Source organism: Aythya ferina (genome assembly GCF_964211825.1).
Source record: "Aythya ferina genome assembly, chromosome: 9".
Taxonomy (NCBI): Eukaryota; Metazoa; Chordata; class Aves; order Anseriformes; family Anatidae; genus Aythya; species Aythya ferina.
In genome coordinates this window covers 15,568,413-15,582,257 of record NC_140305.1, presented here as the reverse complement: position 1 = coordinate 15,582,257, position 13,845 = coordinate 15,568,413, and the positions used below count along the sequence as shown (strand labels likewise).

The 13,845-nt window shown below is 43.2% G+C and overlaps 1 protein-coding gene across 4 annotated transcripts; it reads right to left on the bottom strand.

Annotated features, from left to right (window-relative positions):
* Positions 1–511: 511 nt before the first annotated feature.
* On the bottom strand, positions 512–12,971 carry PPP1R2 (protein phosphatase 1 regulatory inhibitor subunit 2). 4 transcript variants are annotated; one of them, XM_084529137.1, is made up of 7 exons: positions 12,769–12,962; positions 8,574–8,681; positions 8,057–8,137; positions 7,666–7,769; positions 6,357–6,521; positions 3,328–3,378; positions 512–1,956 (listed from the first exon to the last, which is right to left on the bottom strand). In XM_084529137.1, the coding sequence occupies exons 1-6, from the start codon at positions 12,936–12,938 to the stop codon at positions 3,374–3,376; spliced, it is 633 nt and encodes a 210-aa protein (XP_084385263.1). In that variant the 5' UTR covers positions 12,939–12,962; the 3' UTR covers positions 512–1,956; positions 3,328–3,373. The 4 variants fall into 4 exon arrangements, with proteins under 4 accessions (XP_084385263.1, XP_084385262.1, XP_084385264.1 ...); XM_084529136.1 differs by lacking the exon at positions 3,328–3,378 and having other exon boundaries at positions 12,769–12,968; XM_084529138.1 differs by lacking the exons at positions 512–1,956; positions 3,328–3,378 and adding an exon at positions 3,417–5,058 and having other exon boundaries at positions 12,769–12,971.
* Between the last annotated feature and the right edge of the window lie 874 nt (positions 12,972–13,845).

Sequence of the window (13,845 nt, the reverse complement as noted above, 5' to 3'; positions counted from 1 at the left end):
AAGGAGGGGGAAGGACTGGCCAATCGCAAAGCGAGGGGGGAGGGTGTAACAGGGAGGCTGGCCAATAAGGGTGCCTCTCGCAGGAGGCAGCCAACCGCCGGGCGGCTCAGGGATCGCTTCCGCGTCGGGCCGTAAAAGAGTAACAGCCGGGCAAGCCAACGGGGAGACCGCCGTAAGCCGCTTACCCATTGGCCAGCCCCGTTGCCACGGCGACCCAGAAGCCCAATGACGGCGCTCTTCGGCGAGGAAGGAACCCGCCCCCGCGCTGCGATAGGCCGGGCCGCCTGTCGGTCGCGGCAGCGGCGGGAGGCTGCCATGGCGGGCGGCCCGGGGCCTTCACCACACAGAAGCAACATCCACGTACCGACACCGAGCCCCCAGTATTATATAAAATATATTATATATAAAATATATTCTATGTATTCCTGTATAAACCTCGTGAGTGACAGCATTCTCCTGCTTTACTCGCTCTCTCTGGGATTTCATGAAAGCTCACACTGGAGGATGCAGGTAACTGTAAAATAACTTCCATTCCTTTATTCAAACCTCACATGTACAGTGGACAAAGAGACGTTTTAAAATAGATCCATATAATTATATGGATTTCTGCAACATATCAAATTCAGACCAAAATTAAGATATACACTGTATTCCATAATCAAGCTAAAGCTTAAGTGTATACTTCGTTGGTGTAATAGAACCCAGGAACTATTCTGAATACTGGAACATTCACCAGGCAAATTCCATCGAGTGGGAAGTTGTTTACAGCAGTGTGGAGGTTCAGAATCCCTCTTTACAAGGGCTACACAACCACACCATAAACAACGTATCTGAATTAGGCAGTTTCCCTTCTAATCTTCCAAACAGCTTTCATTTTGCAAAAGCAGCTGCTGTAATTAACTTACTTGGATGCAGAAAGATTTAGACCAGTGGTTTTCAGTATGCAGGTTACAAACCCCAAACAAGCAGATCACCAGCAGTTACCTTCACATAAAGAACAGACAGAGCCTAAACTCAGCCCATCTTCAAGTCCTGATGTGGATTTTCCTTATGGATGGGTGTTTTTCTTCAGGTGCTAGTAGCACAACTCATCACGCAACCGGAAAGGATCAAAAGCTTGAAGCAAGAGCCATAAGAATAACAGTTGATGTGCCTTGAGAGGAAAGTCAGAGGGAACTTTCATGTTCTCAAGATAAACCAAGAGAGCTACAAAAAAACATCCAGTGGAAGAGAAAATGAGTTAAATTCAAAGTTCAAGTTAGCACGCTTCCAGTGTAAAACACTCCCTCCACCAGATGTTAGCACTGCCTTAGTCAGAAGCAAATAACTGATTCCAAATACTGGTCTGAAAAATATAGCTCTTCTAGAGATTGAGGAAGTACGGGTAATAATACACTGAAATCTAGATTAGGAGGTCAAAATTGTTTTTAAAAAGTTCTAAAACTTCTATAATCCCTTTTTATACTGCTTAATACATCTGATAAATAGCTTGCGTGTCAATCTGATATATGCTGTACCGTTTAGCTCTTGAATCCCAAACCCTTCCATAAGGGATACCACACCTAGAGCACTGTCAAATAAATAGTGAAAAAACAGAGATAGTGTCTGTGTTTCGAAGCATGAAGAGTAACAGTACATTATGCAAGATAATCAGCATTATACATACAGGGAATGCCATTCTGGTTGAACAGATAATAAAGCAGTATTCTCCATGAAATACTAGGCACAAGAATAAATCAATTAGACAGATTTTTTTCTGCCTAATGGACAAGTCTAAAATTAACATTCTTGGCAATACAACATTGTAACTGATATGCTTCTCAATATTTAAGAGCCTTAATAGCAAAAACCATGAAGCAGTGTTTATATTTGTGTCTTTGACAAGCAGTTACAGTTCTGGACAGATTTCTTCTACGCTGCGTGTTCTACCTTCCAGCTGGTCTTGAGTAGCATGTGCTGCAAAGAAAGATTACAAAAAATAGGTAACTACAGGTAACACTCATTGAATATGTAAAACAACAAAAAACAAAACACCACACAAATATACTCCTGAAATCATCTTTGCTTCCCCAAAGGCAGTGTTTGCAACCCATCTTAGCAGCCTGTATGCCTTTAGTTTCAGTGTGCTGAAGCCTCCAAAATAATTATTTCACCCTCATGTTTTGAAGAGAGAGCCAAAGCCGTTCAGCACCCCACGCACTGAATTCTTGACAACCCTGGAATCAGAAGTATTTAACCCAAGACTTAAGAGAGCAATTTGCAGAACATATGAGGTTCCTGAAATGCCACTTAGCATAGTGCTATTCTGGTCAAATTTCAATTCCAGATGAGACACTTTAAAAACAAAATAAGCTAATAAAGGAAGTAGCACAGCCTGATGTGTTGTTCACCAAGTCTTCAACTCATGGTTTTGAACTAAAGAACAGTAATAAATCAGAGAAGAGGTTCCTTCTCATCAGTTACTTCACATGAAAAAACCCATTGACAAAGGCTATTTATACACGTGTCTATGTGAATATGTGCATATATTTACACACACATATGCTTGAAAACTCAGCTGCATAATACAAAGATCAGAGAAGGCCACGTCCACACGATAAGCTTAAAGCAAGCCAGTTAGGCTCGTGCATGAGTTATACTCGGTCCCAACAAGCAGGAACAATTTAGGCATGACCCCAGTCTTTCCAGGTAAGTCATCTTCAGGGCGCTGCTCACCATGGTTAAGAAAACACAATGTATTCTGTATCTATCAAAGTCCAAAAGAGCACGCCCAGTCAGCTGACAGCTAAGCTGATCAGCAGTACCTGAGTAAGTTTATCATGGCTGCAATAATGCTAAATGAGCCATAAGCGGAGAACAATAGTTTTACTGCCTGTCAGGTGAATTACTGCAGATCACACCCTTGTCTCTCCTGAGGAAAGATACTTCTGTGTAGCAGAAGACAGGCCTGCATGTCAATCATTATGCTTAAATCAACTTAAATGAAGAACCTTTCCTTCAGTGATTTCAAATAGAATTTGTAAAGGAAAGGTGTTTGCAGAGAGGAGCAAAGGTCATTATTTTACAGGCAAAGCCTATTGCGTTGTTCACGGAGTCATAAAAAGGGAATAGCCAGAGAAATGCCAGGGGAGCTGAAATGCTGAATCAACCTTAATGCAGACTGCTACAACTTCAACTTCCTTTTCCTCCCAAAGGCTTGACTGGTGTAACCCACATGCATGGGGATAAGGTACAGCTACTTAAGGCAAGAAAGGAACAACCCATCCATATAAAATACTTGGTAGCCCAGGATGAAAATAGGGGCAGAAATACACAAATAGTTCTCACCATTACTGACTGGACTGGTCATCTTCATTTCAATCAGCAAGAAATCTCATTCTGTAACCAAGAAGCGCAACTTACATTAGTGGACTCAGTGGTAAATGACAGAAGCCTTCTTAAAAAACTTGTCTCAAATCCTTAGCCCCTTCCTCAGCCCAGACATAACAAAAAGGAGAGTTTGCAGAGATCAGGAGAACACTGCTAGCTTTATTGAAAAACAAAACAGATGGGTTTAGAGGGTAGAAAGAAGCATTGGATAAGAGAAGCAAAGAACCTCGAAGGGATCTTCATGGACCAAACGCTTCCAAGTGACAAGAGGGTTTCACATCGCCCCCAGAAAAAACAAGGAGCCAGAGGAGCCCTGGCATCACAACAGACCACTGAGAGATACCGCAAGTCACATCTGCACCTGAAGCGATCATCAGTGCTACGGAAGTCATGCTGCTCCACTGGAATAAACAGACACTGCATAGCAGCTCTCACTTACATGGATTTACACTCTCAGACATAAGGTGAGTGGTAGCTACATCACTAGATGATCTCTAACTTCAGAAGAATTGAAGTCAATTGGAAGAAAATTATCAAAATGTAGCTAATACAACATGCAGTAAAAGACAGAGATTTCCTCTGCACTTAAACACAAACAGAGCTGTTAGTTTCACAGACTGAAGACAAAATAAGCCAGAGTCATTGCCTCCATCACCCAATACACTGAAGAAAACTCTACTTCTCTGCTACTAAAGCACTTTAAAATACAATGATTTGAAGTTGAAGAGCTCTTTGAAAGCTATCCAGATGAATTACAGACTTTCCACACAGCTTCAGAAAGATCCAAGAGCATCCTAACACACTTAAAGTTCTAAGGAGGCAATTTCAGAAACAAAATTATTAGCATTTTGATCCACTTCCATGAAGGAAATGAACAAATCAAAATACTGTTTAAATATCCAATTGCCTAGCACAACGAAAAGTACAGATTAGAAATGAATCCAAGCAGCAAGTTTTAAAACCAGCTATTTCAGAAATGTTCTGTAGCTCAAAAATCTGTAATTAACATTTATGATTCTTTTGTGCCCCTGAATAAAGGTGAGAGAATAATCAAGAGATGTCATCTCCAAAAAGTTATTCCAGTAAAACTTTGGCATTAACACAGCTGCGTTACTGAACACTTATCATCTCAATGTAGGAATTGCTTAAAACACGGGCAGTGGCAGAAGACAGTTGCTTACTGACAGCTTTGACCAGATTTCCTTGCCCTTTGACCAATCCTGCACGCTATCATTCAATTCACTAGCCGCTACAAGAGTGAGACCAGTATTGAACCTCAGAAGAACTGATCGAGTACAGAGCACACAAACTGGGATAGTTGATGTAGAGATTAGGAGATACTGAAATGCCAGGGCTTGTTAAGCAGAATAATACAAAAACAGAAGTGAAGAACTGAGAACCACATCGAGTTAATGGAAAGTATTTCTATAAGCCATGGCAGAGGTGAACCAGTTAGTTAATGGACTGATAACCTGCCAAACAGTTACATTTATGGAACCTATTGGCCATGAGCAGTCTGAAATAGATAATTACCAGTTGTGGTTCAGAAGTTGGTTATGAGGCAAGGTGGAATGGACTTCAACAATAAAGATGGAAAAATGCTGCAAAGGTGTGCCTTCAGTCCACTGGAGAATGCAGCTGGGGAGCGGAGTTGCCTCTGTCTTACAGCAGAGTGCAGAGAGATGGCAGCTTCAAGCCATGGAGAAAGGTCCTAAGGTTGCCTATTGGAGCCCTCCTTTCCCCTGGGGAGTGAAGTTCTAGTAAATAGCCATTATAAGGCGTATGACAAGTTACTGTAGCAATCCAGGCCATTACTGGGTCTCAGACATGTAGCAAGTGACCCTCTTAAAGCAAGTATGAAGGCATTAGCCCTTCCATAAGAAACAATGGAAGACAAGAGTGCAATCCACAAAACTTTTTTTTAAAAAATGCAACTCGGCAAATCACCTTTTTATTTAGTGGAATTTAAACTATATTTAGAAGAGTTTCTAGTTCATGTGGTTGTGCAAAGCAAATGTGAACCAATTTAAACCCATGCAGCATCTTCCCAAGTCTGCAGGCTGTTTTAATGTCTCTAGTTTTGCCAAGCAACAGATGAAGGAGGCTTACAGACTTAGATTCATCACCACTAGTCTCATTAGCAAGAGATGGCTATTTTTTTAATGCCAGAAACTTGTTAAATGTGCTGTTCCACACAGAGGTAGGTACTGAACAGCTGTAGTTATTCACCAGAAGGCCTGGTGAATACATAAAAATCAAAGACTTTGTTACATAGCCCCAGAGAGAAGCTAAAGATGGCAGAGGAGGTGTCACCCTCTGTAGTTCTAAGAGATTGCTATCAAGAGACGGCTCTGCAGCAGGCTCCCAAAACAGCTCCCAGCCAGGAGTCCTAGACTTTCTTCCAGCAGCTGTGTTAAAAGGGGAGGCTGAGGTTCTCATCCCATACTTTAAGACTGAACATTAATGCCTAAGGACAAGTGATACTAAACTCCTAACAGCACAGTTTTAAGTTACCAAGAGACAGGCAGAAGTTCATTAGATGCACTACAGGGAAGAAGCCTTCATGCTAGCTGCCCATTGCTGACTACAGGATGGTTTGGGAGTGGAATGGGAAGCACGCCACAACACAGGGCCAGGCTCTCCCTTGTGGCCACAGCTTTAAATGTCCTGCACAGGAAAACTCCCCTACAGAAAGAGATGCTGGCAACTTCACTACCAAGAGTCAGACATGCTGTAGAGATACTAGTGGCCTGAAGCAGAGGTGTTTGTTTTTCTGTTGTGCTCTAACAGAAGCCCATGTGTTTAATTAACAGTGCTGATTGTTTTGTTACCGCACCGCAAATCCACCTATCACAACAGCACACAGTACTGCACGTTGAGCATTACATCGATACCATGCCCTCTCTATTCTCACACTTGAGCATATTCACCCCAACAGCTGAAAGGATCACAGGTTAAATAAAGCTTTTGATTAAGCAGCACCTCACCATGTTCAGTAGCTTCTGTATTCATCGTTTCTACATCTGCAGCATCACACATCTCTTCGTCATCTTCAGCAGGTAGTTCTTTTGCGATGAGCTGTCTTGCCAGTTTGATGTTTCGTCCTTCATTGTAATGCATTTTTCTCTTCATTTCAAACTGCTTCTTTTTTTCTGTGGACAAAAAGTGCAAAGATTTGATATTTTAAAATAAATAAATAAAATCATTTACTTCCTCTCCAGAGAGGCATGAGCACCAACCACTTCCTAGGTCAGGTTTATTCCTACCATGACAGTACATCATTTTTATGACCAAACAATCCTTGTTGTTTTTTTTTTTTTTAAAACAAGTCTAACTTATGAAAAGGGTAGTAATTAATGAACTGGAATGGCTGAAGGGCTTTTGAAAGAACCTGTCCGCAAGTAAAATGAAGTCTGAATGAAGAGAAGCATCCAATAAGGTAAAATTTCCACAGTTTTACAACTCTGGTTTCTAAGCAGACTTATGGACAAGCCAGGATGTACTGGTGGGACAGCAGACAAACTTCTGCAGATGTTCGACTTGACTACTGGCCAGCTACCAAAGGCTAGTTATAAGAGAGATGTTTACCACATGTTGAAGAAAGCATTTTCATCTTTCCCTGTGGCTTGAAACTTATCTTTGCTTCATACACCCAACATTTCCAAAGCAGGTCTCATAGTTAAACTTGGTTTATTGGCAGCCCCAACACTACTTTCCTAACACAGCCCTGAAACTTCGGAAGTGTTACTGCTTGTCTGTTTCCTCAAAATGTTCTAGCCCAAGCTAATGTAAAGTAACATCTCTGTTGAATATCCATGAGGTAATTTTCCTCTGAATAATTGTAGATTTCTTCCTGGATCCATCTACCAACTACTATGAGAAATAAACAGCTGTATTATTGCAAGCAAGTAGTAGAGTCTTAATCACAGCAGTTCTCATTAAATTGTTACATCTACCTGAAATATGTTCAAATTAAGTACTTACCTACCCCCAAAATGGAAGAGCTGCTCATTTGAGACGTCTAGGTTTCATAAGAGGAATTAAGCTTCTGTACAATTGGGCTGCCAGTAACAGCAAACTCCTCTGTATATGTAGATCCCAAACCAAACAGTCCTGACTGAACAACTGATCTGGTCATTTCTAATCTTTTACTTTCCCTTCAAAGACTCTGTATCTCCATTTTCAAATGACAAAGGCTTGGTAAGATAGTAAGAAATACTTGGGAAGATAAAGTACTGAAAAAATGAAACTACTTGTGTGTATATATATGTATAAAAACCACCAACTTATGCCTACCTCGTTCTTCAGGTGTTAATTCTTCATCCTCATCCTCCTCCTCACTGCTTTCCTCTAGCCTTGCTATAATCTTAGGTCCCCTACCTTCAGCTGCAGCTGCCAGTCTACATAAAGCATACAATACAAGATTCTGAGCATTGAGATTTTCACTATATGAAATACATGAAATTCTATAACACACGTACAAATATAGCAAAAATAATGAATATGATTTATGTATACTACCAAGATGCAAGAAATGTTAAGTACCAGTGGAACAATCAATGCAGAAAACTACTCTGAAAATAGCAAAAATTCAGCATCTAGAATACACAGTGATGCCTTTCCAAAAAGCAAACCACTCTAGGAAAAACGAAGTGATCTTTAGTCAGTTCTCTATTAAAATACTTACTTTTTACTCAACACATCTGCTTTTAAGGGCTCGTTTGATTCTGAATCGCTCACTGCATCTTCATCGTCATCTCCTACCATGCTTGGAAGGCAAAGAAGAAAAGCAGCCTTTATCAATAATTTGCTGCTTAAAAATTCATTCATAAAATATTCAAGACATTGCAATGCTCAATTAAAAGACTCCTGTAGTACTTCATAAATTGTCATTTATATCAATACTTAATTTAAATTTGGAAAGCTGTTATTCTAGCACACAGACGTTAACGAAAAATGTCAATACAAGCCAGACTTACTAACTCCATTGAAAGACTAAAACCTAATACATATAGACATCCCCAAAAATTTACTTTGGCAGTACATCTTGATAGCTATAACCCGTTATTTAGAAGCTCTGTAAATGCACATCCATTGTATATATCCAGTAGGACAGCAAAGTCTGTCAGGCAATCATCCATAACGCAGTTCTGCAGCAGAACTGTCACCTGCTATTATTTAGGACAGCAATTCAGCAAACCTACCTGTGATACGGAGTACTAGGTTCATCTATTTTCATCAAGCCATAGTCTTTGCCTGCTGGGTGGTACGTAGCTATGATGTTCATTTCATCCCACTTCTGGGATTTTTTTCTGAAATAAGAAAGAGAAGTCAATCTTCTTGAATCTTCTAAAAACAATCTGTTCTGTCTGGCCACAGAAAACAAACACTGAGAATGTCTTTGAGCCTTTCCTATATACTATCCAAAAGCACACTGTTATGACACGCAGGCATGTTCGAAGTATAAACATGGTTATTAAACACTGCCCCGTACATACTTCTGTTAAGCCACAACAAATTACCATCGTGACTTGACTTTCCTTAACAAGTCACAGGAGTTAAACGAACTCGATGCTGTACAAATACATTGTGCACATCTTCAGGAGACCAGCACTCCTTCAATCACTGCCCTATTAACTGCCTGCTCTCATTACAAGTTAACCTAAAATCATTCTTCCTCTTATCACAACCCACAGTGCTTGCTGCAAAAAGCCATGGAACTTCCACCTCACCTCTGCTCAGTGAGCTGCTACAATTACAAGCAAAACTGGTGCACAAACACCACAAAGCAACAAATAACTTCCTGCAGTAAAACAGATTGGACTGAACAAGCTGGTAATTAATACTGCTTTTGTCCCTCTAAATTGGAATCTCAAAACTGTACTGATTCACTGGTATAACTAAGCCACAAGAGTTTCATGCTTCACATAGTTAGGCACCAGTGATGGCAGATTATGTAGAATTTCCTCAGTTAATCATAGAACATTCCATTTCATGTACATTTGCAGAAATAAAAGCCTACCCAGAGTGACAGTGTATAGGCCAGAAGGAAAGCAGCTGCCTTGTGGGCAGAGGAACAGCCACAACTCTGCTATCTGGAAGTGACTGAAAGGTTTAGTCAACAGCACCTAGCAGGTTCCACATTTTCTCTAAAATGCTAGTGCAAGCACCACAGGAGGCAGTCTTTCCCTTAGACTAAGTCAAGAAATGTAACATTAGAACAGCAAAATAATCCCACTGTTTAATATTTCTTTATGCATTAAGGTATTTGTGAGGTGTTGGAAAATTATTATTTAGGGAAGCAAATGTTAGGTTTGTGTTTTATTCCAGGGGTGGGGTCGGCAGTTGGCTGAAAGAATTCAGTTTAGTTACTCTTATTTAAGCGCAGACTGTTCCAATAATAAATTACAAGATTTAAAATATATATTCAGGTGCAATAAAATAACTGCTTTTAGACAGCATACCACCTGCAAAACAAAACTGATTACGCAAAAGTCCAAGTACAAACTAAATTTACCCTTCATGGAAAGCTCTGCATAATACAAGGGAAGAAAAATTAAGAGAGAAAAAAGTATAAAAGTGGAGGAGCTGATGCTGAACTCCACACGCCACGAACTTGTGCTCTAGAACTGCATACCAATAAGCTTAATCACCTTAGCATATACTAACCAGGTCTTATGTGAAGTTTCCTATCTATTTGTCACTTTGTCCCAGCTGCAACACCAAGATTGCAATCTGAGCAGACAAAGCATGAGTCAGATTGCCTGCTCCAGCAGGGTGGGGAGTCAGGAGCTTCGTGATGACAAAGCAAGAGCCCTAGTCCAGGAACGCCAGCAACTCAAACCTACCTATTTAAGATCCTTAAAATGACCAGTTAAACATCAGCTAAACACCTGCTTAGAGTCCATGTACGACAAACATAAGATGATCATATGGTTGCATGTCGAGTGCCTCAGATTTTTTACCAGCCACAGCAGTCAGACAATGGCATGTATGCTGCAGGGCTGGGGCTTGGTCGCAGAGGAGATGTGACAGATGGGAGATGCTCCCACCAGGTGCCTTTGTGCTCCCTGCACTCGCCCAGAGGACATCCAGGATTAATCCACCCAGCCTCACAAAGCCAAACCTAACAGTAACATTGGCAAACCTGGAAAAAAATATTTCACATACAGTAGTCTTGAAACTAGACAGTCTACAGTCTGATTCAGTATCTTACAAATACAAGACTGAGAAATATTTTAGTGGTTTCTTTTTTCACATCCACTTCTTTAAACTTAGGTTCCAACAGTAAGTGTCTCAGCTGTGGAACACCTCCCAGAGCACCATTTAAAATTCAGCTAGGAAAAAAAGTTATCATTAGTGGCAAACAGACAAACGGGTCATTTCACCACTTCATGTAAAAAGTTGTCACAGGAGGGTGACTAAGTGCTCTAAAAACACACACCTCCCTTGACTGCCTCCAATTTGGCATGCTTAGGCATGCCACAGCAGCATAACATTAATGATAAAGCTTCGGAGCATCACAGGAAAACGCTTCCTGACATGACTTCAGGGGGCCACGTTCATATTTCTATACCTGAGAAATATGAAATCTAATCTTCCTAAGTAAAATCAAATCTAAAAGATGAGAAATTCCAGAAGTGTTCGCTTGTATTCTTTCACATCCCTAAACATGTAAGTAACCATTTATTTTGAGACCACACCTTGACAGGTCAGTTTCGGCTGTATTACTCGAAGGAACACCTCTCACACCTCACTCGTTCCTACCGTAGCAGACTCCAACACAGCTGCTGGCAGGACTATGCTGCAAACCAGATCAGGGAATTAAGAGTCTGCTAAATACACAAACACAGTTAGTTACTCTGTAAAATGCCAGATCAGATCCCTCAGATGCTCTAACAGGAGCTTTAAGGAAAAAAAAACAACATACCAGCATTGCCAAGAACGTATCTACCACAAGCCATCATCTCAGCTCTCAGGATGCTGCTCCAGTGATGTCCCAATTTCACAGACTTCTCTTTTGCATCCTATCTTCATTAAGGAAGTTTTGCAAAGAATTTCACCATCACTAACAGTAGCAGGTCGATAATGATGCAAATACGTGAGAGCTCTTCTGAACACGGTACTTTACAAGATGACAGCTGACACAATGAGTTCCTTTATCTGCAGCTATTTTTAAAGGAAAGTCAGATCTGACTTTCAGTATTAGAAAGAAGTATGGAGGCTGCTGATTGAGGTGCACAAAGAAAACATACCTTAATTCTTATGCCACTTTTCAGTCTGCAAGGAACATCACAGCCGCACTGCTTCTAATTCTTTTAGAATACAAAATGATTTTGCTAAATTTAGAAGTAACGCTGATGTAATGAAGTCACCAACTAAAAAAAACGATATCTGCACACAAACTAGCTTTAAATTCCCTATCCTGATCTTTCCAGGAAATCTTCTAATGCAGTGTGCCAGGTTTAGGCAATGTCCTTTAACTTGCAAGGCAATTTCAGAATTAATCTAGTAACACATTTATTGATTCACGTCAGTAAATAAGAAAAAGAAGCTGGATTCCTGTCTGCTTAACTGCTTACCCCCAGCTATACTACACACTCAGCTCATTTGCTTGTACTTCTGAGCACTCTTGAAGCTGGTAGAAGAAAGACCACAGAGAATGAAACAGAGGCCCCTCACAGCCAGTTTCACTGTATGCCTGGCATGATAATAAGTATGTAGTGCTTATATTAAAACTAGAGGGGGAAAAAAAAACACACACAACTTATGTGCAGTGTATTGCTACTTACACTCAATTCCTTCAAAAATATCAGGCCATTCCTTCAGTCGTAATAATGCCTCTCCGGAAAGCAGGAGCCTTTGCCACAGGCAGTACAGAAAATGAAAAACTTTTAGTTCCTACCTGGCTGACTCAGACTAGGCAAAGAGGAAAAGGAACATGACCACGATAGAAAGGAACCTGCACGCACATTTTGATGGTTATTATTCCTCTCCTTGCAGTACCAAGTGAGGTCCCAAACGAAGAAAACTGCCCAAAGAGATCCTACAAACACGGGTGTGCAGAATGCGGTCACCACGGTGCGATGGCGTCTCAGGGCGCTGTCACCGCACACCGGGCACTCACAGCAGGCAGGAGGCAAGGTCCCCACAGCCCAAGCCCACCTCGAGGCTTTCAGACTAACCCAGCGCGCTGCTGCTGCCCAGTCTCGAGGCTGCTCCCTGAGCAGCGCCGAACACAGCTGCTGTTACTGCCCTTACTGCCCTTACTGCCGTTACCGGCAGCGTTACCCCGCTGCCCACACCACAAAGCAGCCCCGCGGCCCCCCAGCACCCCCCGGCCCCCAACAGCCCCCAATGGCCCCCAGGCCCCGCTCCTCCTCCCCTCCGCGGCCTCACCCGTGCTCGTCGTCGTCGCGGGCCGGGCTGGCCCGCCTGGCCCCGGGGGCCGCGCTGCCCCCCGCCGCCTTCCCGCCGCCCTTCTTCAGGATGCCCTTGATGGGCCCTCGCCCCGCCGGCGCCCCCGAGGCGGAGGCGGCCGGCACCGAGGACACCGAGGGCGCCTCCATGGCCGAGCCGCCCGCCTCCGGCCCGCGCCTCACGGCCCCGCCTCGCCTCGCCTCACGGCCTCGCCTCACGGCCCCGCCGGGCCCCACCGCGGCCCCTGGCGGCCGGCGGACCGCAGCCACCCGCCCGCCTCACGGGGGGACCCGGCCCCTCAGGGTCGGGAGCTGAGGGGAGGCCGAGCCCGCTGCTGGGGGCTGTGGGGAGTCGCTCCTGCCTCGCCCCCAGCCTGCCCCTGAGCCGAGGGAGCCCCCCCCCCGCTGCAGTATCCCCCCCTTCACTCGGTGGTGCTGAGGTGCCAGGCACCTGCTGCGTGCTGAGGGCACGGCAAGGGTTTTATTCCGTGGACACAACGCAGCAGAGGTGGCCGTGGTGCAGGTGGCTTCCAGCAGGCTGTGAGCCCGATGGCATTTGTCCTCAGCGAGGTGCAGAGCAAAAGCAACGAGCACGCCGAGTCCCTCCACTCCCTCCCCAGTTTTTTTTTTTTTTTGTTTTTATCACAGAATTTCTAGGTTGGAAGAGACCTCAAGATCATCGAGTCCAACTTCTGACCTAACGCTAACAGTCCCCACTAAAACATATCCCTAAGCTCTACATCTAAACGTCTTTTGAAGACTTCCAGGGATGGTGACTCCACCACTTCCCTGGGCAGCCTGTTCCAATGTCTAACAACCCTTTCGGTAAAGAAGTTCTTCCTAAGATCCAACCTAAAACTCCCCTGGCACAACTTAAGCCCATTCCCCCTTGTTCTGTCACCAGGCATGTGGGAGAAAAAGTTTCTCCCAGCACAATAAAACCCAGGTGTGTACAAAAGCACTTTGGCTTTGCACAGGGCATCCCAGCGCTCCTACTGCTGCTGCTGAGGTGCTTTTTTGCACACCAGGACACCCCCACAGCAGCAGGGGTAAGCCC